At 48.2% G+C, this 23727-nt stretch overlaps 1 protein-coding gene across 4 annotated transcripts in view; it reads right to left on the bottom strand.

Moving 5' to 3' along the window:
- Positions 1-6953: 6953 nt before the first annotated feature.
- Positions 6954-23727, bottom strand: part of PAQR5 (progestin and adipoQ receptor family member 5) — a 30156-nt gene continuing 13382 nt past the window's right edge. For 3 of the 4 annotated variants that reach the window (XM_079953034.1, XM_079953035.1, XM_079953033.1), the window contains exons 2-9: positions 22610-22785; positions 16486-16613; positions 13858-14063; positions 13053-13179; positions 11078-11122; positions 9628-9724; positions 8842-8983; positions 6954-7864 (exon numbers count right to left, since the gene is read on the bottom strand). In XM_079953034.1, the coding sequence (XP_079809160.1) occupies positions 7629-7864; positions 8842-8983; positions 9628-9724; positions 11078-11122; positions 13053-13179; positions 13858-14063; positions 16486-16613; positions 22610-22669 (1041 nt within the window). In that variant the 5' untranslated portion in view covers positions 22670-22785 and the 3' untranslated portion in view covers positions 6954-7628. The remainder of the gene's footprint in view (positions 7865-8841; positions 8984-9627; positions 9725-11077; positions 11123-13052; positions 13180-13857; positions 14064-16485; positions 16614-22609; positions 22786-23727) is intronic. The other variant, XM_079953036.1, reaches the window with a different exon arrangement.

Here is a 23727-nt window from a genome sequence, read left to right as displayed (position 1 = left end):
GCTTATTGGCACCGATTTCTTTGTGGGGCGTCGTGGCGCGAGTTTTTTACCTCACAAAGCTGCGCGCGGGAAGGGAGGGAGACCAACCGCCCCGTCTCCATGGAAACGGGAAAGCCAAGCGAGCTCAGGCCTTAACGAAGCGGGCTAGGCCTCAGATGCCCAAATCTGGTTATGAACGTAAAAAAGACTCAAGAGGGACTGCTGCGATGATAAAGAAGTGAACTCCCTCCCTCTCATATACACAACATTTCTCCCGATGAAAATAGGGGCGTCCCATTTCCTAATGATAATTTTACTTTTTAAAACCCACATATTCCTACTGGGTTGTTTCAGCCACTCTGAGCAGCTTCCAGCATATATAAAAACATAAAACAAACTTCCCTATACAGGATTGCCTTCAGACGCCTTGGGGGTCAGATAAGGCCATGCCCTCCAACATTTCTCCAATGAAAATAGGGGCATCCTAAGGAAAAGCAGGACATTCCAGGATCAAATCAGAAACCGGGACAGCTGTCAATCAGGGATGTCCCTGGATAAGAGGGACACTTGGAGGGTCTGCTTTCTCTCTCTCTCTCTCTCTCTCTCACACACACACACACACACACACATACACACACACATATACTATGATAAATGCTTCACAAGAATCTTTGTTGTTTTTGGTGTAAAGTAACATCAACACCACACAGGTGGCGATGTGGGTTAAACCACAGAGCCTAGGACTTGCCGATCAGAAGGTCAGCAGTTCGAATCCCTGCGATGGGGTGAGCTCCCGTTGCTCGGTCCCTGCTCCTGCCAACCTAGCAGTTCGAAAGCACATCAAAGTGCAAGTAGATCAATAGGTACCGCTCCAGCAGGAAGGTAAACGGCGTTTCCGTGCGCTGCTCTGGTTCGCCAGAAGCGGCTTAGTCATGCTGGCCACATGACCTGGAAGCTATACGCCGGCTCCCTCGGCCAATAAAGTGAGATGAGCGCCGCAACCCCAGAGTCGGTCATGACTGGACCTAATGGTCAGGGGTTCCTTTACCTTTACCTTTTAACATCAACACACATTTCTCTATCCCACCATGTCAGAGCTTTTACAAGGTTAGGAGGCCTGGAGGTGACCATAGCTGCCAGCTGGAAACAAACTCGGATCAAACTGTGGTTTCGGGTCTTTGATAACTAAGCACAGTTAGAAGAAGAAGAAGAAGAAGAAGAAGAAGAAGAAGAAGAAGAAGAAGCCCATCTGACTGGGCTCCCCCAGAGTTTCCCATGTTTGGAAGGAATGGGAAACTGCAGTTTATTAGAAACTGGAAACAGCAGCTTTCGAGCTTCCCCGCACATGAACAAGAGAGGAAAAAGAGCACAAGCCTGATACTTGCAGTGGTTTGTTCTTATTATGCTAAAATCATGCCTGCCAAATGCTGTTGGACCGCAACTCCCATCAGCCTTAGCCAATGGTCAAGGATAATAGGAGCTGGAGGCCAATGGTCAGAGATGATGGAAGCTGGGTGTTATGTACTGGGTTGAATAGGATCCAAACTGCAGCAGTCTGATTGGCCCTAGAACAATAGGATCCAAAAGGCAGCAGCCTGATTGGTCCTAGAACAATAGGATTCAGAATGCAGCAGTCTGATTGGTCCTAGAACAATGCAGCAGTATGATTGGTTGGCAGGAACTACCCAATCATGCTCCAGATAGAAGTGAATCCACAACCTGATTGGCTTACAGTAGAATTCCGGAATTAGCCAATCATGTGCAGCCCATTGTGTAAATAATGTATATAAAGCAGATACCTTGAGGGGACTTTCATTCATTCCTCCTCACCACTATGAGCTGAATAAAGAGCATGAAATCACTTTGCGACTCTGAGTATATTTCACTGGCGACGAAGGTGGGATCCCGCTGAGCTGACTGCCACACACAGCACCGCAGCACCGCCACCTGCCGCATCACTGCCTCGCACCGTTTATCCAGGCTTCAGCTCCAGGACACAAGGAACTCAGAATGGCAACCAACAGCAGCTTTTCGCTGTTCAACCCAGCATCCGGAGACTGGGAAGCGTACGCCTCCCGTTTCACCTTCCTCCTAGAAGCCAAAGGGGTCACCGATGAAGAAGACGCCAAGAAGAGGGCAATATTCTTCAGCGTCTGCGGAGAGGAGACGTTTGAAATCGCCCAGGCTCTCCTTGCGCCTGAAGACATCGCTACTGTTCCATACAAAACAATAATGGAACAGCTGAAGGGGCACTTTTCGCCGCAGCCCTCAGTGGTGGCTCGTCGAAATGCCTTCTACGCAAAGCGGCAAGCCCCTGGGGAAACCATAACTGGGTTTGTGACCTCTCTCCGCCAAGCCGCCCGGTTCTGCAACTTCTCAGAGCTGGAGAACATGCTTCGTGACCGCCTCGTCGGTGGCCTGAGGGATGAGAAGCTGCAACGACGCCTCTACGCTAAGAAGGACCTAACGTTCCAGGTCGCTCTGGAGGAGGCCCTGGCAACGGAAGCTGCCGAGAGGTCGACGCAAGAGGCACGGCCGAGCCAGCCATCCCAACCGAGGGTCCACCATGAAGACCTCACCGACGACTCAGGATCCAACAGGGAGGAGGTGCACCGAGTACAGCAGCGCACTCAAGCAGCCCACATACCACAGCTGCCTCGACGAGAAGGAGGGAACTGCGCAAGCTGCGGAGAAAGTCACGAGAGGAGGACCTGCCGTTTCCGCAACGCAGAGTGCAGGCAGTGCAGAAAATCGGGACACATCGCCCGGGTGTGTCGGGCTCGGCCCACCCGACGCCAGGCATCAGATGACCAATCCAAGAGCCCCAGGTCCCGGGGCCCAACGCACCAAGGCAACTCGACTGAGCTCACGGACTTCCAGGTATACCAGTTGCCCCACCCCAACGTAGAGAAAATTTATGTTGACGTACAAATAGAGGGGGCCCCATGCCGCATGGAGCTTGACACGGGTTCAACTCTATCCATAATCTCGGCAAGGACCTTAAGGAAACTGTGTCCTACTGGGGGTCCCAAACTCAGGCCGGCCCCATTCACCCTCCGGGACTTCCAGAAACGTAAGGTCCCCACAATGGGGGTGGGGACCTTCAGGGTGCAATACCGAGGGCGGACGCGGCAACTGGAATTGCTGGTGGTCAAGGGCCCCTACATTAGCTTACTGGGATTGGCATGGTTTGGACCACTGGGGCTAGCCGTTACCGGGGTGAACCACACTAGCTTACAAGTGGACGTGGACGCCATATGCAAGGAATTTCCGGGGGTTTTTGATGGGAAATTGGGACAGTATACGGGCCCCCCCATTGCTCTATAGCTTGACCCCGCAGTACGACCGGTCAGGCTCAAGGCCTGCCGGGTCCCGTTCGCCCTGAAACCCCGTATAGACGAGGAATTGGACCGGCTTGTGGAGCAAGGAGTGCTGGAACCGGTGCCTAATGCCCCCTGGGAAACCCCAATTGTCACACCCGTCAAGCCTAATGGTTTGGTCCGCATCTGCGCAGACTACAAATGTACCATAAACAAGGCCCTTACGGCCCATGCATACCCAGTGCCAGTGGTCAGCCATGTTCTTGCCACCCTGGCTGGGTCGAAAATTTTTGGCAAGCTGGACTTGGCCCAAGCATATCAACAGCTGCCAGTAGATGAGGCCACAGCAGAGGCACAGACGATTGTGACGCACAGAGGAGCATTCAGGGTAAAGCGGCTGCAATTCGGTATCACCGTGGCACCAGGCATATTCCAGAATCTAATGGACTCTCTACTTAAAGGGATTCCTGGCGTCACCCCCTTCTTCGATGATGTGTTGATTGCCGGGCCCACACCAGAAGAGTTTGAGGACCGCCTCCGCACCGTTCTGCACCGTTTCCAGACGGCGGGTCTCAAGGTGAAGCGGGAAAAATGTCTACTAGGAGTGCCTCAGGTGGACTTTCTGGGATTTATGGTGGACACAGAAGGGGTCCACCCGACTGGGGACAAGGTACGGGCCATTTGTGATGCCCCAGCGCCCAAGAACAAGACTGAACTTCAGGCCTTCTTGGGACTATTGAACTTTTACCATTCCTTCCTTCCCCACAAGGCGGCGGTAGCGGAGCCCCTACACAGACTCCTGGACAAGCGGGCCCCTTGGGTGTGGGGCCAGCGCCAGGAGGCCGCATTCCAGGCAGTCAAGGACTTGCTTGTCTCAAACTCGGTCTTGGCACACTTCGACGAGAGGCTGCCGGTGGTGCTAGCATGCGACGCCTCGCCCTATGGAATTGGCGCTGTCCTGGGACACCAACTCCCGGATGGAAGAGAGGTACCAGTGGCATACTTTTCCCAGACACTCAACGCAACCGAGCGGAACTACTCGCAAATCGACAAGGAGGGTCTGGCAATCGTGAAGGGAGTAAAAAAATTCCATGATTTCTTGTACGGGCGGCCCTTCACCGTGGTGACTGACCACAAGCCGTTGCTTGGCTTGTTTGCCCCTGAAAAGCAGACCCCCCAAGTGCTGTCTCCTCGCGTCCTCAGGTGGTCAATTTTCCTTGCCAGCTACCAGTATGCACTGATTCACCGTCCAGGGAAGGCGATGGGCCATGCAGACGCCCTCAGCAGGCTACCACTACCGGAAACAGGCCCCGACCCAGCACCTGCACAAGAGGTTATGAGCCTGGAGCTGCTTCCTGACCGCCCCATTCAGGCACAAGAAGTTGCACACCATTCCAAGAAAGATAGGGTCATCTCCCGGGTCCTGGACTGGGTGTGGAGGGGATGGCCCAGCAGCAGCCCCGGGCCAGAATTCGCTGGCTACACAACCTGCAAACATGAACTGTCGGCCCACAAGGGGTGCCTGTTATGGGGAAGCAGGGTCGTTGTTCCCCAGCCCCTCCGAAAAAGGGTCCTCACAGCCCTACACGAGACACACCCTGGGGTAGTAAGAATGAAGGCCCTTGCCAGGAGTTATGTGTGGTGGCCGGGGATCGACGGAGAGATAGAGGCCTGGGTCAAACACTGCCAGGCCTGCCAAGAATCCCGCCCAGATCCCCCAAGGGCCCCAGTCCAGTCCTGGGAGTCCGCCCGAGCACCATGGTCACGACTGCATGTGGACTTCGCTGGCCCCTTTCAGGGGAAAACATTCTTCATAGTGGTGGACTCCTACACCAAATGGCTGGAAGTCGCACTGGTACCGTCCACTTCTACGTCCGCAGCCATCCGGGTACTACGCAGGCTGTTTGCAACCCACGGGCTCCCTGACACTCTCGTCTCAGACAACGGGACTGCATTTACGTCAGGAGAATTCCAAACCTTCACAACGCAGAACGCCATCCGCCACATCCGTTCGGCGCCATTCCACCCTGCCACCAATGGCCAAGCAGAACGCATGGTGCGGACCACCAAGGACACCCTTCGCCGTATGACACAAGGGGATTGGGAGTACCGCCTTGCCACATTCCTCCTAGCACAGCACAGCACCCCCAGCTCAACGACTGGCCGGAGCCCTGCTGAACTACTAATGGGTCGGCGCCTTGCAATCAGATTGGACCGCCTTCACCCCGATAGAGCTCAGGATGAGGCAGTGGTGGGGGAAGGCAAGAACCCCCGGACCTTCGAGGCTCAGGACCCAGTGTACGCAAAGAATTTTGGGGCAGGCCCAGCATGGGTACCCGCCACAGTCACCAGGGTCACTGGCCCCATGTCGTATGAGGTGCTAACGGATGGGGGGCAATGCTGGCGCCGCCACTGCGACCAGATACGGCGACGATTCCCAGTAGAAAACCAGGAGGAGGAAAGGGCAGAGGAGTCCCAAGGGAACAGAGGGGCAGTGAGGCCCATAGAGCACGAGGGGCCAGCAGGAGACGCAGAATCAGTAAATACAGAGAGGACCTGCGAGGCCGAAAGGACACTGGAACCAGAACCACGACTGAGTGAGCCGGTTGCACCAGACCAAACAGCCCCATCACAGCCAGCATCCTTGGAACACGAGCCAGAACCTGAACCCCGGACCAGGGAACACCCCAGGCCGCAACGCACACGTAGGCCGCCGGCGTACCTCGAGGACTATGAATGCGACCTCCCGGGCAGGACTGGAACTTAGAGGGGAGGGGTGTTATGTACTGGGTTGAATAGGATCCAAACTGCAGCAGTCTGATTGGCCCTAGAACAATAGGATCCAAAAGGCAGCAGCCTGATTGGTCCTAGAACAATAGGATTCAGAATGCAGCAGTCTGATTGGTCCTAGAACAATGCAGCAGTATGATTGGTTGGCAGGAACTACCCAATCATGCTCCAGATAGAAGTGAATCCACAACCTGATTGGCTTACAGTAGAATTCCGGAATTAGCCAATCATGTGCAGCCCATTGTGTAAATAATGTATATAAAGCAGATACCTTGAGGGGACTTTCATTCATTCCTCCTCACCACTATGAGCTGAATAAAGAGCATGAAATCACTTTGCGACTCTGAGTATATTTCACTGGAGGACACCACAATGGGTAAGTCAATGCTAAACCACTGTTGAGCACTAAACCATGGTTGAGGTCTGAACCAAGCAAGATGTGACTGTGGTTTGGGAGAAGATTGGTTTGGGCAGTGTTTTCCTCTCTACTCTTTGGTCAATAAACCCACACCAACTGTCAAGGTGAAGAGCAAGTGGCAAATCATGAATAAATGGGTTGGAGGACTTTGTTCCAAACACCTCAGAAGCTGAAGGATCAGCAAGTGTGGGGAACCTCTGGCCCACTGCCTAATTAGGCCTGGCATGAGTCCCAATTCTGCCTGTGAGGTCATTGCCACAAATCCACCAGTCTCATACCTGACATCATATGTAACATCAGATGTGACACAGGTACAGAAACAGCTGCACAGGGACAATCGGGAGCTTAAAGTGAGCTCTCAACTTTGCTGATCTGGAACCCTCTAAATGATTCGTCTGTACTAGCTTGGTAAAGGATGCTTTAAAATAAAGAGCAAAATCTTTGGGTGCAGGTTGAATGTACCTTTCAAAAGGGCATTTATTCCACAATAGCTTCATTTACTGTTACCAAAAAGTGCTTGTGTGATACCCCAGCAGAGGCTATTTACAAAAATATAAACTTCTTAATATATATAATTTCAAAGAAACCTCATATTATTTCATTGCAAGTTTCTGAATTAGAAAGGTATGTACATTAGTATTTTGTGATAGGAATGTTACATGTGCTTGTCATTTCAAATAAAGCATAAAAATGCATGGAATTATGTTAAAAGGCCACTGTGGCTGCTTTGGCATGAAAGGTGGCCAACATTTCTATGTTATCAGTGCAAACTGGCACATCAAGTTAAATTGCAATCACTATTTTAAAAATAATAATCTGGCACAAACTTAAGTGGCTGAAGTTATTTAGAGTTCTCACAGAGTCCTCAGAATTGCAGCTTGGTATTCTAAATGGTCAATCAGGATCAACAAATGAAAAGCTGCGTCCCAAATTGGTTAAGTCTTCCAGCTCAAGTTGTAGAAAAACCACAATACAAAATCATATTCATAATAAAAAAAGAATCATTTAAGTCACTTCTCAAATAATATTCACCAAGCCTCATTTGAAGTAGTTTCTAATTTGTGTTGTACGGCTACTGTTAACTGCAATATAATTTCATTTCATTTTTATTTCAACAGGCGTTAGTCCTTGTGCTTGCTTCCTTTCCTGCAGAATTTTGGCATGGAATAGAGCGTCGTTGAGAAAGCAGCAATGATGATAAGATTGACAATGATGGCAGCTGCAAGGGACCCAAAGCTTTGAGAGAAGGATGGAGCCAGCAGCCACTCATGGCGGTTGGCCATGTCAACCAGAAGGGCTTCCATTTGGAAGTGGGTCCCAATGATCCCACAGATGTGGAAGAGCTGGTGACTGTGCCCTGTGAGAGATCAAAAGAATACAACACTCAGTATTTCCACGGGGGGGGGCACAATCCCTCCCTTGCAGTAAAATCAACAACGAATCTTATGGTCCCTCGAAGTTTACTACGGAATAAGCTTTTTTGGGCTACTACAAGCTACTTCATCAGATGCATGCAGTGTTATTGTGAATTGCAGCAGATCCTCCAAGTATCCCTATTTTCCAGGGATATCCCCAATTTACAGACGTCTTCCTGGTTTCTGATTTGATCCCGTAATGTCACGCTTTTCCTTAGGATGTCCCTATTTTTAGTGGAGAAATGTTGGACGGTATGGAGTTGTCCAATCCCCAAACCATCTGAAGGCAGCCTTGTATAGGGGAGTTCTTTACATGTTTAATGTTTTATTATGTTGTTATACATGTTGGAAGCCACCCAGAGCGGCTGGGGCAACCCAAAAAGATGTGTGGAGTATAAATGGTAAAATTATCATTATGGAATGTGACATCCTTGTTTTCATCAGAAAAATGTTGGAGGGTATGACTCATTCCTGTGACTGCAGTTTGTTTTAACAGTTGTTATTACTGAATTTTAAATTGTTGTAACATGCCCTACTGCCGAAGGGCAGGTAATAGATTTAACAATGCATTGTGCTGCTGCTGGTGGTTGTTCTGTAATAATTAGGATTATTATACAAAGTGTCTTGCTGCCCAACTCTGGGGTTTTGCACTTGCCCATGGATGGGAGATTATAAGCCAAGCATCCTAATGACTCTGAAGTGGTTCCTTTGTTTCTCTGAATCCAGAACAAGTTGCTCTCCTCCAACAGGGCTGCTCTCAATTCCTTGCAGCTGTTATTCCCTTTCTCAGGTATGGCCACAATAGCTGATTAAAACAGCCACCTTTATGTTATCAGTTGCCAATATCTGCTGGAATCCACCCACCCCATTCATTTCAGCGGGGCCTGCAAGGGGGAGAGCAGCCCCTTGTTGTCCTCACCTATGTAGTCAAAGAGTCCAGGGGCCAGCCGCTCCGGCAGGTGTGTCGCAAAAAGGAAACAGGTGAGGCAGGCAAAGACAGTGTGCTTGAGGTGGATTGGAATTACGCTCTCCGTGCAACTTCTTGCAGCGCATAAGTACAGCTGTGGCATAGAAAGGAAAGCATAAGATAACCTTCCTCAACCTGGTTTCCTCCAGGCTCTTTGGACTACAGCTCTCTTCAGTCCCTGCCATTAGAGCCATAAGGTGCAGGGGCTGGTGGGAATTGTAGTCCAAAACATCTGGAGAACACCAAGTTGTGGAAGGCCAATAAAAGCTCCTTGTTTAGCCGAGTTATGTTTAGCCAGCATGGTACCCTCCCTCCAGACACTGTAGGAAAGTCTAGAAGTTCCAGCATAATCGCAAATCTATATTTGTCTACTCACAATGTAAACCCCACTGAATTACTAGGGATTGGGGCACAGCAGCTTATTGTGGATTTAGTGCTGACTGTTCATGCATGGAAGTCGTTCTCAGCACCCACATAATATCGTTCTCTCTGAAAGGTCACCCCATATTTTTATTCTTTTAATCTGGATTTACTGTTTCTGTATATGTGCTTCTTAACTCGATTTCTGATCAGATTCTCCATGGAAAGGACAAATTCAGATTAAATGGGAAATAATGAGGAAGCCCCCTTATTTGCAGGAAAGGGTGGCAGCCTACAACCACCCTTCAGCAGCCATGCATTATGTTATGTATAAAAACACAGCAGACTGAGGGAAACTATTCTTAAAGCCATACATACCCTGTAGAAGAGAGGGATGCTGTCGAACACGTAAGGATGAGCAAAGGCGAATGTGCGAATTGTTTTGCTGAACTTTGGCTGCTCCATTTCATTGAACCTGAATAAATTTTGAAAAAATATATATGAACGAGCACAGTGCATAGGTCTGGTTTGCAGAACACAGAGTGTATAAGGCATGGGTCTTGGCTTTGTCTCCCATTCTTATCAAAGCTTTCCACATCCTCACATGACACAGAGGGAATTTCTGCAATTTACTTATACTTAGATGTGTATCCCATCAAGACCTGCATGCTTTGGGGGCAGAATGGCATTGCCTTGGCACCAAAATGCTAAAGTTATGCCCGCATTGCCTAGGCACAGACCAATCCATACTGTGCACAGCCCCAATGACTTTTTCCACTCAGGTGGTTAGGAAACCTTAGTTCAACTCAACTGATTCAAGCTTATAAAGAAGGGAAGAATCAAAGCACAAGAGGCCAAAGAAAATACTTGGAACTCAAATAAATAATTTTAATTATTGGTGGGCGCGGTTGGTTGTTTTCATTTTACACTGAGCTCTTACAGATGACCCATTTGTTGAGCCGTCACCCAGATTTCTTTTGTATAAAATTTGTGTGGAGGTTATACAACAACACTGTTAATCTAATGTTAATTCTGATCTGATTGCAAGGAAGTTATATGATGTTGCCGTTATACCACACTTTCTAGTGTGGCCTCCTGTCACTTTTCTTAGCCAAAAAAATTATGGTTGTTTTTTAAAAAAGGAAAAAGTGGGTTTATTGTGCAAGAACCCTACATCCACTTCAGTTTTGTCATATCACGGAACCTGTGAGCAGTTTCCCAACTGATGAATTGCCCAAACATGTTACATTACAGGATGTATCCAAACCACCCCTCACTGAGGGTGGGCCAAAAGTCATGTAGGCTAAGAAAAATCCTCACTTCACTGTTCTCTATAATGGAAGCTTGGAACTTGCTTTATGAAGCCTGAATTTTGAACCATCAATCCAAGGCCTCTTCATCCTGATTTAGGTCATCTGTTTGGCAGAATGCATGGAAAACACGGGACAGAGCATCACCAGCAGGACGTGGGCAAAGAAAGTGAAAATTGAAATGAAAAGTACATGCCAAGAGGATGTAGCAAAGCCAGCTGACCCTTGGACTAAAGGAAGCCTTCAGAAATGTATCATCAATGTCTTATTATCCATTTGCACCTTTAAGCAGCTGCTGATATTAGCTGTCACCACCACCGCTGTGATCACTGATTAGGCACTTGGGTTAGTATTGGAAGTAGACCGATTTGTTCCCAACTCAGAATCCGTATTGACATGGGTGACATATTGACTATTAGCCACCAAGTGTCGTCAATTAGGTGGAATCGCTGTTTTGGTTGTTAGTGTCTCCTGCCTGCTTTCCAATCTACACCTCAATTGAGAGGGGCCCATGTTACCTTTCTATGCCGCCACTGTTATAATGGAAATAGGGAAGGCCGAGCCTGTTGGTTACACACAGTAAGTTCGCATGAGAAAAATGCTTGGATGCAGAAATAAATACTTGGACATGCTTGTATAAATGGCATGTATCTTATTGCCAGTCTAGCCTAACTCAGTGCTTTGAATAAGAACATAAGGAGAGTCTGCCGGATCCGGCCAATGACCCACCTTGTCCAGCATCCTGTTCTCACAGTGGCCAACCAGATGCTTCAGTGGGAAGCCCAGTGACAGGATCTGAGCACAAGAGCTCTCTCCCCTCCTGCAGTTTCCAGCAACTGGTATTCAGAAGCATTGCTGCCTCCAACTGTGGAGGCATAGTTATTGCAGCTAATAGCCATCAGCTTTCTCCTCCATGAACATAGGAGCCAACTTCTATAGGCTCAGGTTCCTTTGCACCCCCCCAATAAAATATTTGAGAGGATCAGGCCCTCAAAAAGTTGATTAACATTGCCATTGAAATGGGGGGGGGGTGCACTGTCATGTGATCAATTATGCAGGGTGGGGCTTACCTCCCCCCCCCCCAATATTTTATCCAAGTTGGCACCCCATGCATGAATGGGTCTAATCCCCTTTTAAAGCCATCTAGTTGGCTTTAATGTTCTGATTATGCAGACAATGTCCACAAGTATTGACTTTTTCCTTTTTAAAAAAGCTAAGGTAAAGGGACCCCTGACCATTAGGTCCAGTCGCGGACAACTCTGGGGTTGTGGCACTCATCTCGCTTTATTGGCTGAGGGAGCCGGCGTACAGCTTCCGGGTCATGTGGCCAGCATGACTAATCCGCCTCTGGCGAACCAGAGCAGCGCACGGAAACGCCGTTTACCTTCCCGCCAGAGCGGTACCTATTTATCTACTTGCACTTTAACATGCTTTCGAACTGTTAGGTTGGCAGGAGCAGGGACCGAGCAACATGAGCTCACCCCGTCGCGGGGATTCGAACCACTGACCTTCCGATCAGCAAGCTCTAGGCTCTGTGGTTTAACCCACAGTGCCACCCGCGTCCCTAGCGCCATGTGCGTCCCTAAAAAGAAAAAAAGGTACATTCCCCCTAATTAAAATAATACAATTGCAGAGTTGCAAGGGACCCAAAACATCATCTATTCCAGTGGTTCTCAACCTTGGGTCCCCAGATGTTTTTGGCCTACAACTCCCATGATTCCTAGCTCATAGGACCAGTGGACAGGGATAATGGGAGTTGTAGGCCAAGAACATCTGGGGACCCAAGGTTGAGAAAGGCTGATATATTCCAACCACCTGCAAATCAGCCTCATCACTTATGAGTATATATCAGTGCTTCTCCCTGATCCAATCTTAACATCTTAACAAAGCATCACCCGACTCAGTATGCTCACCACCTCTGACAGGCCAAGATCCCCCTCCCTCCCTGTGTTTGAATGCTATCTCATCACCCTCAACTGGGCGCATCAGAGATGTGGTGGGCACACTAGACGATGTGGGGAGAGGCTTATTGTCATTCCCCTGAGGTAGATCAGGGAGAGGCAGCATCAGGTCCAGCCCAGAGTGATGAATTTATTCAGGTACCATCTTCCCTCACTACTCACATATCACAAAATAGCTTGAGGTGGGGGCCCTATATTTATTTCCTTGCGTTACACAGGAAATCACCATCTACGTAAGGGTTAGCTAACATGACACCTCCAGATGTTGTTGGTCTCCAGCCTGTCAGGGATGATGGGAGGCCAATGCCATCTAGAGGGCACCAGGTTGGCAAAGGTTGCTGGCTGGGGCTGATCGGAATTGTGGTCTAATATTTATAGTGCTGTTGAAATAGAAAATAAATATATATTTCGGGGGGGGGGGGCTCTGCTTTCTAGTGTAATTGACTCAGTTCCAGAATAAATATTATTCTCCCCAACCCAGGATGGCACACTCCGAGCTGCATTCCCATTGCAGAGAGGAAGCCGTTAATACCTGGAATAGCAGGAGAGGCTTGTGCCCACAACTGTGTTGAGTACAGCAGTGGAGACGTAGTAATGGTGGAATGTGCTGCCAATCCATTCTTCTGGGAAAACGTAGGCAGAATAAGCAATGGCGGAGCCTAAAGGGATAAAGCAGACCCCACAACTCTATCAGACAACCTGCGTTTCCACGGACACCTCACTGCTTCCCCCCAATGCTAAACTTGTGTGGCGCATGACAATCATTTTCTAACCAAAATGGGACCACTCACAAACTAAAAAGTCCCAGGTTCAATGGCAGCATTTCTAGGAGAAACCCCAGCCTGAAACCTTAGAAAGCTGCTGCCAGTCAGTGTAGACAGTCCCGAGCTAGATGGACTAAGGGCTTGCCCTCACTTCCTCTTGTCCTGCTGCTTTCATTCAGGAAAAACCACTCTTTAGAGCTCAATCGAAGCAAACAGCAATTTGGGTTTGGTCCAGATTGATGTTTGCTCTGACTTAGCACCGAAGAATGGCTTTTCCCTGGGGAAGGAGTGGGGCAAAAAAGGAAACCACTTGGCCCTGTGCTTTCTAAGTGTGGACAAGCCCAAATTGCTTTGCTTCCTTACAAGGTCGCTTCCTCTGTTCCTATGATGCTCAGGCAACCACATTCCTCGCAGCACTCGGAGCCACAGCTGCGGTGCCCTCTGCGGGGAACGACACATTTTCTTGGCGGCAAAACGCTGCGGTTTGCGCGTTAGGAAACATGCAATAATCTTCCTGCTGCAAAAGGAACACACCTCAAGTCAAGGCTACGATACATTGGATTGCACCCTCACCTAAGCTGTACAAGGCGAGGGCACCGTAATCAAAGAAGTAGCAGATGTGCCTGGCCCTGCTGGACATGGTGCTGAACGTGTGAGCGATGCTGGACGTCAGCGGATAGATGCAGCAGGTGACCATGTAAGCCAGAAAGGGCCAGGTGTATGAGTCCCTCCAGACATCCAAGGCGTAGACTAAGGCCAAAAGCTTCCATAGGAAGTACCTAGAAAGCAGAAAAGCCAATCAGCTAGCAGCAACAGTCTTGTAGCTTACCTTAAGAAGATAAGAAGAGACTGCTGGGTCAGGCCAAGGGCCCATCTAGTCCAGCATTCTGTTCTCCCAATGGTCACCCAAATGCCCGTGGGAAACCAGAAAGCAGGATCTTGCTTTCCAGGCAACTTCAAGGTTAAGATATTGAGCTGCTAAGTAACTCCCACACATTCAATAAATGCCACCTGTAATATTCCTGGAGGGAGGCTGGAACCTCCAGTAATGTATTCATTCCCCTTCCTTTCTGTTTAAGTGACAGCTGTCATTGCAGGGTGCGTGTGCCCATCCCAAGCAAGCCCATTCGTTAAGGTTACCTGAGGCCACGATGCTAATCCCATCCCACCCCCACCCCTGGCTGTTGCTCCTTGAGTAATTCTTGGTGCTTTGGCAGCTGCTGCAGAGAGAACGTGGTGGCCTTATTGTTTGCAAGTGAGTAGATCTGCACGGAGGTGTTTAGAGCATGGGGTGAGCTTAACCAGAATGTAAGAAGAGCCCTGCTGGGTCAGGCCAGTAGCTCATCTAGTCCAGCATCCTGTTCTCATACTGGCCAACCAGATGCCCCAATGGGAAGCCCACAAGCAGGATTCGAGCACAAGAGCCCTCTCCCCTCCTTTTGGTTTCCAGCAACTGGCATTCAGAAGCATCACTGCCAACAACTGTGGCAGCAAAGCATAGCCATCATGGCTAGCAGCTTCAATAGCCCTCTCCTCTGTGACTTTGTCCAATCCTCTTTTAAAGGCATCTAGGTTTGTGGCCATCATTGCCTCCAGTGGGAGAGAGTTCCATAGTTTAATTCTGTGCTGCGTGGGGACAACCTTTCTTTTTTCCCTCTGCCTGAATCTTCCTACATTCAGCTTCATAGCGTGTCCACAAGTTCCAGTGCTATGAAAGAGAGAAAGCAACTTTTCTCTATGCACTTTATCCATAATTAGGAGGTTTTGTCATCCAGACTGGCCCAGAGAGATGCCACTGCAGGTACCTTTCTAAGAGCTCATCCACATGGGCGTATGTTGTGGGGGGCAGGCTTCATGTTGTGGGGGGCGGAACTTCAGTTAGTTAATTATTTGTATTGGGTTACTTGATGGGGGGGGGCTGCTGCATTCTGTCCCGCGTTTCTAGACACAGGTCCGGGATTTCCAAATCTGTGTCCAAGCAGGTTTTTTTCTTCCGCTGCCTTCCCCAGGAAAACCCATGTTTTACCACTGAATGGAGCAAAGTTCATGGGGTCTCCGATTCAGCAGTAAAACATGGGATCTCTGGGGGAAAGGGGGGGAACCCCACTCAGAGACTGACCTGGAAATCCCAGACCTGTGCCTAGCACGGCACAAAAGGAAGTGTGGATGAACCCTGAGAAATGATAGCTACCTCCAAATATCTACAGGGCTGTTCCATGGAAGATGGAGCAAGCTTGTTTTCTGCTGCTCCAGAGGGCAGGACCCAAAGTGATGGATTAAAATTACAAGAGAATCCAACTATACATTAAGAACCTTCTGAACGGTAAGAGCTCTTTGACAGTGGAACGGAGCCCCTTGGAAGGTGGTGGTTTGTTTTTAAACAAAAGTTAGAGGCCCGTCTGTCAGGGATTCTTTAAGCTGTGATTCCTGCACTGCAGGAGATTGGACTAGATCATGGGGAGGCAAAGTAAGACCCGGGGGCTGGATCCGGCCCAATCGCCTTCTCAATCCGGCCCGCGAACGGTCCAGGAATCAGCATGTTTTTACATGAGTAGAATGTGTGCTTTTATTTCAAATGCATCTCTGGGTTATTTGTGGGGCATAGGAATTCGTTCATATTATTTTTCAAAATATAGTCCGGCCCCCCACAAGGTCTGAGGGGCCGGCCCCTGGACTAGATGAACCTCAGGGTCCCTTCCAACTCTACAATCCTATGATTCTATGAGTTTATGAAATGGTAAAGGTAAAGGTACCCCTGACCATTACATCCAGTTGTGGACAACTCTGGGGTTGTGCACTCATCTCGCTCTATAGAGGCTGAGGGAGCCGGCGTTTGTCCACAGACAGCTTCCGGGTCATGTGGCTAGCATGACTAAGCCACTTCTGGCAAACCAGAGCAGTGCACAGAAACACCGTTTACCTTCCCGTCAGACTGGTACCTATTTATCTACTTGCACTTTGATGTGCTTTTGAACTGCTAGGTTTGCAGGAGCAGGGACCGAACAACGGGAGCTCACCCCGTCGCAGGGATTCAAACCGCCAACCTTCTGATCGGCAAGCCCTAGAGACTGTGGTTTAGACCACAGTGCCACCCGCGTCCCACCCCTTAAATCAAAAGCCCACAGCTCCTTTGAGGCCATTGTCAAGGAGCACAGCTCCTTCTTTTTTATATTTTAAGTGCACAGACAGATCACCACATACCAGGCAGGCAGAAAATGCGTCCAGATATTCACAGTTTCATTTGTCATTTGGAAAAGGCTGACAATGCAATCTGTTGCGGAACTTCTTGGGTGACGGTACCCAAAAAGAATGCCCTTCTCTCGGAACACCTGCAGGAGGACAGTCAACAAACTGGAGATGAGCCAAATTTGCTACAACTTGCATAGTTCACAGCCAACCTCAATAGTCCTAAGCGGGAGAAGGGGGCTAGGGAGCTCCAGCAACAACGACAAAGGCACGGTGATGCCTGCTTTGCAAACAGGACCTCTGGAGATTAATTTTGAAACTTTCGTGGGTTCTTGAAGGCTGATTAAAAGCTTTCAAAGAACATAAACTAGGACTGTGCACCCATTCCCAACTTAAGTTGCAGCCAGGGCATCCTTTGTCTCAATTTGGATCACAGCTGGTTTGGGTAGAAACACATGAAAATGCAGCATTTCGTAAGAAACAACAGAATAGATCCAGATTGCTGCTTACATTGTGTAACCAGCGCCCTGGATGCAGAGTGAACAGGCAGTGTAGATCTGTGGTTCCCAAACTTTTTGAGGGCCACCCCCCCACCCCACCCCTGGTTCCATAAACTGTACTCCTACCCTTCTCCCCAAAAACCATTCTTCAGAATAGTGGTTTGCATAACCCTTCAAGGAAGATAAGAACACAATAAAAGTCAAAACAGTAACAATTCATTGCACATTTTAAAAAAAACTAGTTTAATTTCAGCAAAATAAACTTGATCCAGTCATACCAGCTTTTTGAAATCTGATTGTCATTTACACCTCCAGTGCCTTCCTGTCGCCCCCTTGCCTGTTAGCACAATGCGCACCCCCCAGGGGAATCCCAGCATCTGCTAGGGGGCGGTGCCACCCTCTTTGGGAACCACTGATGTAAAGAGCCTAGAAAATGCAGGCCAGGTGTTTCAAGCTGGCTGCTGTGTTTTTGCTTCGGAAATGTCCACCAGATGTCTCCACCACCACAATTATGAACAAAACTTATAATAAAAGTTCTTTCTGTTTGCTGGACTCCGTGATCACTCATTAAGACTGTACAGTGGTACCTTGGGTTAAGTACTTAATTCATTCCGGAGGTCTGTTCTTAACCTGAAACTGTTCTTAACCTGAAGCACCACTTTAGCTAATGGGGCCTCCTGCTGCCGCCGCGCCGCTGAAACACAATTTCTGTTCTCATCCTGAAGCAAAGTTCTTAACCTGAGGTACTATTTCTGGGTTAGTGGAGTCTGTAACCTGAAGAGTATGTAACCCGAAGCGTATGTAACCCAAGGTACCACTGTAGTTGTATTCACAGGTAAGTGTAGATTTCGGCGGGGGGGGGGGGAGCTTAATCTCTGAGAGGGATTCATTTAGTTCTGTTGAAGAAAACACAGCAAAGCGTCTCCTGCACATGAAAAGGCTGGCACTTTGTTCGCGGCATAAAATTTTGTGGGCCACATGCAGTTGGGTGGCATTCGCTGGGCTCACAGTTTTAATAGCAATCTACTCATCCGTACTTCCTGAACCAAAATGTAGCTTTCCTCCAAAGTCTCAGGCTATCCAAATGTAGCAATGCAGTCCACAAGCCATTAAAATATTTTAAACAGCAAGTATTAGAGGAAAAGTGCTTACAAAAAAATGTGTACATTAGTCAAAATGACTTTGAAAAAAATGCATTGGATCGGGGGAAATACATGCAAAAATCTGCACCATTTTCCACAATTTGTCAACTTGTGAGGGGAGAGAGACTTTCTGTTCCTCATCAGGCAATGGCGTTCCCCCCTACCTTTCCCCACCCAGTCTTTCCCAGGCTATGACTTTAAGAGCAGCAGAAGCAGCTGGGAAGAGAGTTCAGGGATATTTTTAAAAATTAGTTTTATAAGATGTGCCTTTTTGTTTCTCAGTTTGATCCTTTTACATGGTTTTGTATGTTTTGTGGTATTTTATGCATTGTGATTTGCTGTTACTTTTATTGATTATAGACTGGTAATTCTTTACTGTGGTTGAACTGTTTAATTATTATTTGCTGATGTTTAATTTTACTGTTTACTATTAGATTCTGATGGATTGTTGCTTTGTTTGATATAAGTTGTTTATTTTAAAGCTATAGTGACTTTTATGTTGGATCAGATTGTTACTAGTAATGTTTGGTGTTTTATTATGTTTTTATGTTTGGGAAGCCACCCAGAGTGGCTTGGGCAACTCAGTCAGATGGGCAGGGTATAAATGAATTATAGTATCATCATCATCATCATCATTCGAAAATGGGATAATATCAACTTAAAATTGAAAAGGACAAATGTGTCCATTCCTCTCCAGACCCTACTTTCAGTTACGAAGGAGCCACCCAGGTCTGTAGGCATGCCGTGTGCCCTCATGAGACCCTCAGAAAAAGAAAGGTGTTGTTCAGAAAGCCACGCCAAATGCAAATGGAGAATACAGAATTCAGTCTGTATGGGTGTGACCCTCTCCTGCCTAGCAGCCACCGATGAATAAGCAAAGCAAGCTCAATAGGCTAGCTAGACCAACACCTCAAGAGGTCTTTTCTGTCACAAGCAAGCCGCTCCCGGGATTAGCTGGGACCTAAGGCCTACAGTGCCAACTTCGCTTCATGCTGAAACTTGCTTGGGTAGAGTGCAGTGACTTTCATGTTTGCCTCCAAATGTCCTGCCTTCCAAGAGTTACCGGCTCATGGAACTTAACGTTCACGCAGAGTCACAGGAAGAGGTGTATCTCAGTCATGGAGCATCTGCCTCACGTGCAAAAGGGCCCCAATCCTCAGCAGCTTCAGGTAGGGCTGGGGGAGACTCCTGCCTGGAACACTGGAGAGCTGCTGCCAGTCAATGCAGACAATATTGAGCCAAATAGACCCAATGGTCTGATTCCATGTAAAGCAGCTTCCTATGTCCAAAGCAGGGTTTCCTTCTGCCCTGGAACAGCCTGCTGTGGCATATGTGCCAACATTTCTCTGATGAAACAAGGGACACCCTAAATAAATAAATAAATAAATAAATAAATAAATTATTTATATACCACCCATCTGACTGGGCTGTCCCAGACACTCTGGGTGACTTCCAACATATATAAAAACACAATAAAACATTTTTAAAAATCTTCCCTATACAGGGCTGGCTTCAGATGTCTTCTAAAGGTTGTACAGTGGTACCTTGGTTCCTGAACGGCTTAGTTGTTGAACAGATTGGCTCCCAAACACTGCAAACCCAGAAGTAAGTGTTCTGGTTTGTGAATGCTTAGAGGAAGTTGAACGCCCAACATGGCTTCCACAGCTTCCGCTTGAGCACAGGAAGCACCTGCAGCCAATCAGAAGCTGCACCTTGGTCTGTCAGTCAAAGAGATTTGTGGAATGGATTGAGTTTGAGAACCAAGGTACCACTGAATAGTTACTTATCTCCTTGGCTCGGGGGTCGCATAACTCCGTACCCTCCAATGTTTTTCCAATGAAAATAGGGGCATCCTAAGGAAAAAGCAGGACATTCAGGGATCAAAACAGAAACTGGGACGGCTTCTGTAAATCTGGGGCTGCCCCTGGAAAAAGGGACACTTGGAGGCTCTGCTCTGGCAATATTTAGGGCAGATTCTTGAGCAGAGGTCTGGCCCAGTCTTCCTGCCGCCCCACTTCCTTCAAGTGAGGGCTGTGACCTTCAGTGAGCGCAGCATGTGTTCAAATATGGTCAGAAGATGCCCTTCCTCTCATGACTGGCCCAAGACTGTTGAGGTCGCCTTGCCCCATAGGAGCCCACTCAGCCGCTTCGGGTGACAGAATTGGCATTTCACAGGTGCTACGTCATACCCGTTCCACATTTGTAAGACTGAGTTATTTCAGTGAGGCAGCACCCGCACTTTGAAACTCCCTTGACTATTGTCACCATTGTATTCTTTTCACCACCTGCCAGAAACATTATTGTTTAGACATGTCTGTCCAGGTTTTAAGGAAGTTGGTGCACTTTTAAAATCTATTTTAGCGTATTGTTATTTTAACTGTTTGAAAGTTTTGAATTCTTGTCGTTAATTCTTCCTGGTGACAATTGTATTGCTTTATCTTCTTTTTGTAAACTGCTTTGAGGTTGTTGCTTGTTGTTTTTTTAAGAATCAAGCAGTGTATAAATTTGATGAAATAAATGGATAAATATTGAAGGACAAAATGGCATGACCCCCCCCCCGGCCTTTCCACACACAGAAGCCGAGCAGACTGTCAGATGAAACTCACTCAAATACTAGAGATGCTAAGAGCATCCTCCAGCACACCTGGGGGCAGCAGACCGGTTGGGGAGGTGGAGGGAGGCAGGGAGCAAACATACACCTGCCCTCAGAGGGTGTTATGTACTGAATTGAATAGGATCCAAAAGGCAGAAGTCTGATTGGTCCTAGAACAATAGGATTCAGAATGCAACAGTCTGATTGGTCCACAGGAGCCACCCAATCCAGCTCCAGGTGGAAGTGAATCCGCAACCTGATTGGCCTACAGGTGAATCGCAGAATTAGCCCATTGTGTAAATAATGTATATAAAGCAGACATTCTGAGGGAACTTCCATTCCTCCTCACCACTATGAGCTGAATAAAGAGCATGAAATCCACTCTCAACTCCGAGTATATTTCAGAGGGGGATGGCCACGGGGCTTAGAAAGGACAGTCTGGGGATGGGGCCTGCCACCACTCCTCTCCAGCACCTGTAGCAGTTGCTTTACTTTGCCCCATGGTTGGGGCACCTCTGCCTCTGCTAGTGGTGTGCTAGTTGCTTCCTCCAAGCCCTACCTGGGAGCTTTGCCCTCTTTAAAAAAGATGATGCAACAGCGAAGAGAATTGAGACCATCCTGGTTTCATACCATGTGGCCAGTCAAGATGGAAATTAAAGCTGCACACCCCCTCTACATTTAGAGCATATCCCCACCCCCAAGTATCCTGGGAACTGTAGTTCACCCATCACAAGCTCATAGCTTACAGATTTGAAAATAAGGGACCAGTAGCCTTGAAAATAAGGGACCTGCAGCCTCACCTGTTCCAGGCACTCCATCATTTAAGGGACATCCATCAATAAGGGACAGCAGCGGGACATGGCGCTGGAATAAGGGACTGTCCCTTCAAAAAAGGGACACTTGACAGCTATGCAAGCTGCAATCCCCAGCACTCCTAACTGACTACAGTTCCCAGAATTCCCGGAAGGGTGAGAAGAATATGCTCTAAATAAGACCAATAAAATAGACAACGCTCTGACTTTTAGAAGACATCTGAAGGTAGCCCTCTATAGGAAATTTTTTAATGTTTGAGGTTTTACTGTAGTTTTATACTTTGCTGGAAGCCACCCAGAGTGGCTGGGGCAACCCAGTCAGGTGGATGGCATATAAATAAAATTGATGTTGTTGTTGTTGTTGTTGTTTCATTTGCATCCCGCCTTTCCTCCAAGCAGCTTGAAGCGGCACACATCGTTCTTCCCCTCGTCATTTAATCTCCACAACAACCCTGTGATGTAGGCGGCTTGGGCAACACGGTCAGATGGGCAGGGTACAAATAATAACATTATAATTATTACTTATCACAGTCAATGCTAATAAAAAACTATCATAATAATAATTAGACTGGCAGTGATTGGCCTGAGGTCACACCCAGCAAACTTCAGGGCCGAGCGAGGGGTTTCGAACCCTGGTCTCCCAGGTCAAAAAGGTAAAGGTAAAGGGACCCCTGACCATTAGGTCCAGTTGTGGCCGACTCTGGGGTTGTGGCGCTCATCTCGCTTTATTGGCCAAGGGAGCCAGTGTACAGCTTCCGGGTCATGTGGCCAGCATGACTAAGCCACTTCTGGTGAACCAGAGCAGTGCACGGAAGCGCCGTTTACCTTCCCACTGAAGGGTTCCTATTTATCTACTTGCACTTTGACGTGCTTTCGAACTGCTAGGTTGGCAGGAGCAGGGACCGAGCAACGGGAGCTCACCCCGTCGCGGGGATTTGAACTGCCGACCTTCTGATCGGCAATCCCTAGGCTCTGTGGTTTAACCCACAGCGCCACCCGCGTTCCTTAGTCACACTATTATGCCACACTGCCTTACCCAGGGTGGCATTCGCCTTGCACAAGACCCATGTTGCAAAGACCCCCTTTACTCACTTTGGGAACCTGGTCAGTGTTGAGCAGCCGGGGAAGCTTCAAACTCAGGATGGTGTTCATGGTCACGAGCTGATCTGGGCGGAGAGTTTTCCTCTGGGAAGAACTTTCCCGCCTGAGAGACAGGCAGGTTGGATTAAGTCTTCATCGGCGCCTCCGTTCAGACTTGCCACGGATACCTGGGGGCGTTTTTTAAGGAAAGAGACAGCACACGAGGGTTGCTATGGGAATGAAAATGATCCAGAGATGGGCCTCAACAAGTGTGCAGGAACCCACGAAGGTTAGGATTGGTGCCCCCCCCCCAAATGTCACTGCCCCAGGCAGAAAACTCAAGTGGCAGCAGCCCTACTACTTAAGGAGGGGGTTCAAACTATTGAGTGGCTCTCCCCAACCAGCACATTGCAATGTGTACCAAACACGATCTGCACGCAGCCCCAGAGATTCCCAGAGAGTTTCTGGACTCCATATTTTGACCCTCTGCAAACATGGCAGCTTCTCCTCAGGCTTAGATTCAGGGAGTGGAGCTCCATGAACACTCACAGTCTGAAGGCATGGCTTTACACAGAAGGAAAACTACAAACACATGCTCTCATGTCACAGAATTCCATTTATATATACAATAATTTTTTTATGAACTTCAGGTCAACCTACGTAACAGAATCCAGTTACAGACACGGGCTTTAGCGTACCAAGTGCAGAGTCAGGTCAGATCGCAGCAAATTATTATATTATCTCAGAAGAGTCATTGCCAGTTCTGTGTGGTTCTTAGAGAACTGCACTGGTTGCCAATTCAATCTGCAGAAAAAGCACTGTTATGGGTGCCACCTAATACTCATTTCCACAGCTGTAAGAACTTAAACTTGTAGTGTGGCGTCACCTACACTTTGGAACTCCCTGCCTATTGATGTCAGGCCTTCACTGTATAACCCCTCCAAAATGAGGCGTTTGGGATTGTGAGAGCCTGGGAATCCCGAGTCCTTATTTACAAAGGAAAACAATAAAACACCCTTTCTCAAAGCAATTTTTTTTTTCACTTCTCACCACTCGCCTATGTTGTGGGAGGCGTTCAGATGGGGCTATACAGTGGTACCTCGGGTTACATACGCTTCAGGTTACATACA

Source organism: Podarcis cretensis (assembly GCF_951804945.1).
Source record: "Podarcis cretensis genome assembly, chromosome: 14".
NCBI lineage: Eukaryota > Metazoa > Chordata > Lepidosauria > Squamata > Lacertidae > Podarcis > Podarcis cretensis.
This window is presented reverse-complemented; position numbering and strand designations above follow the sequence as displayed.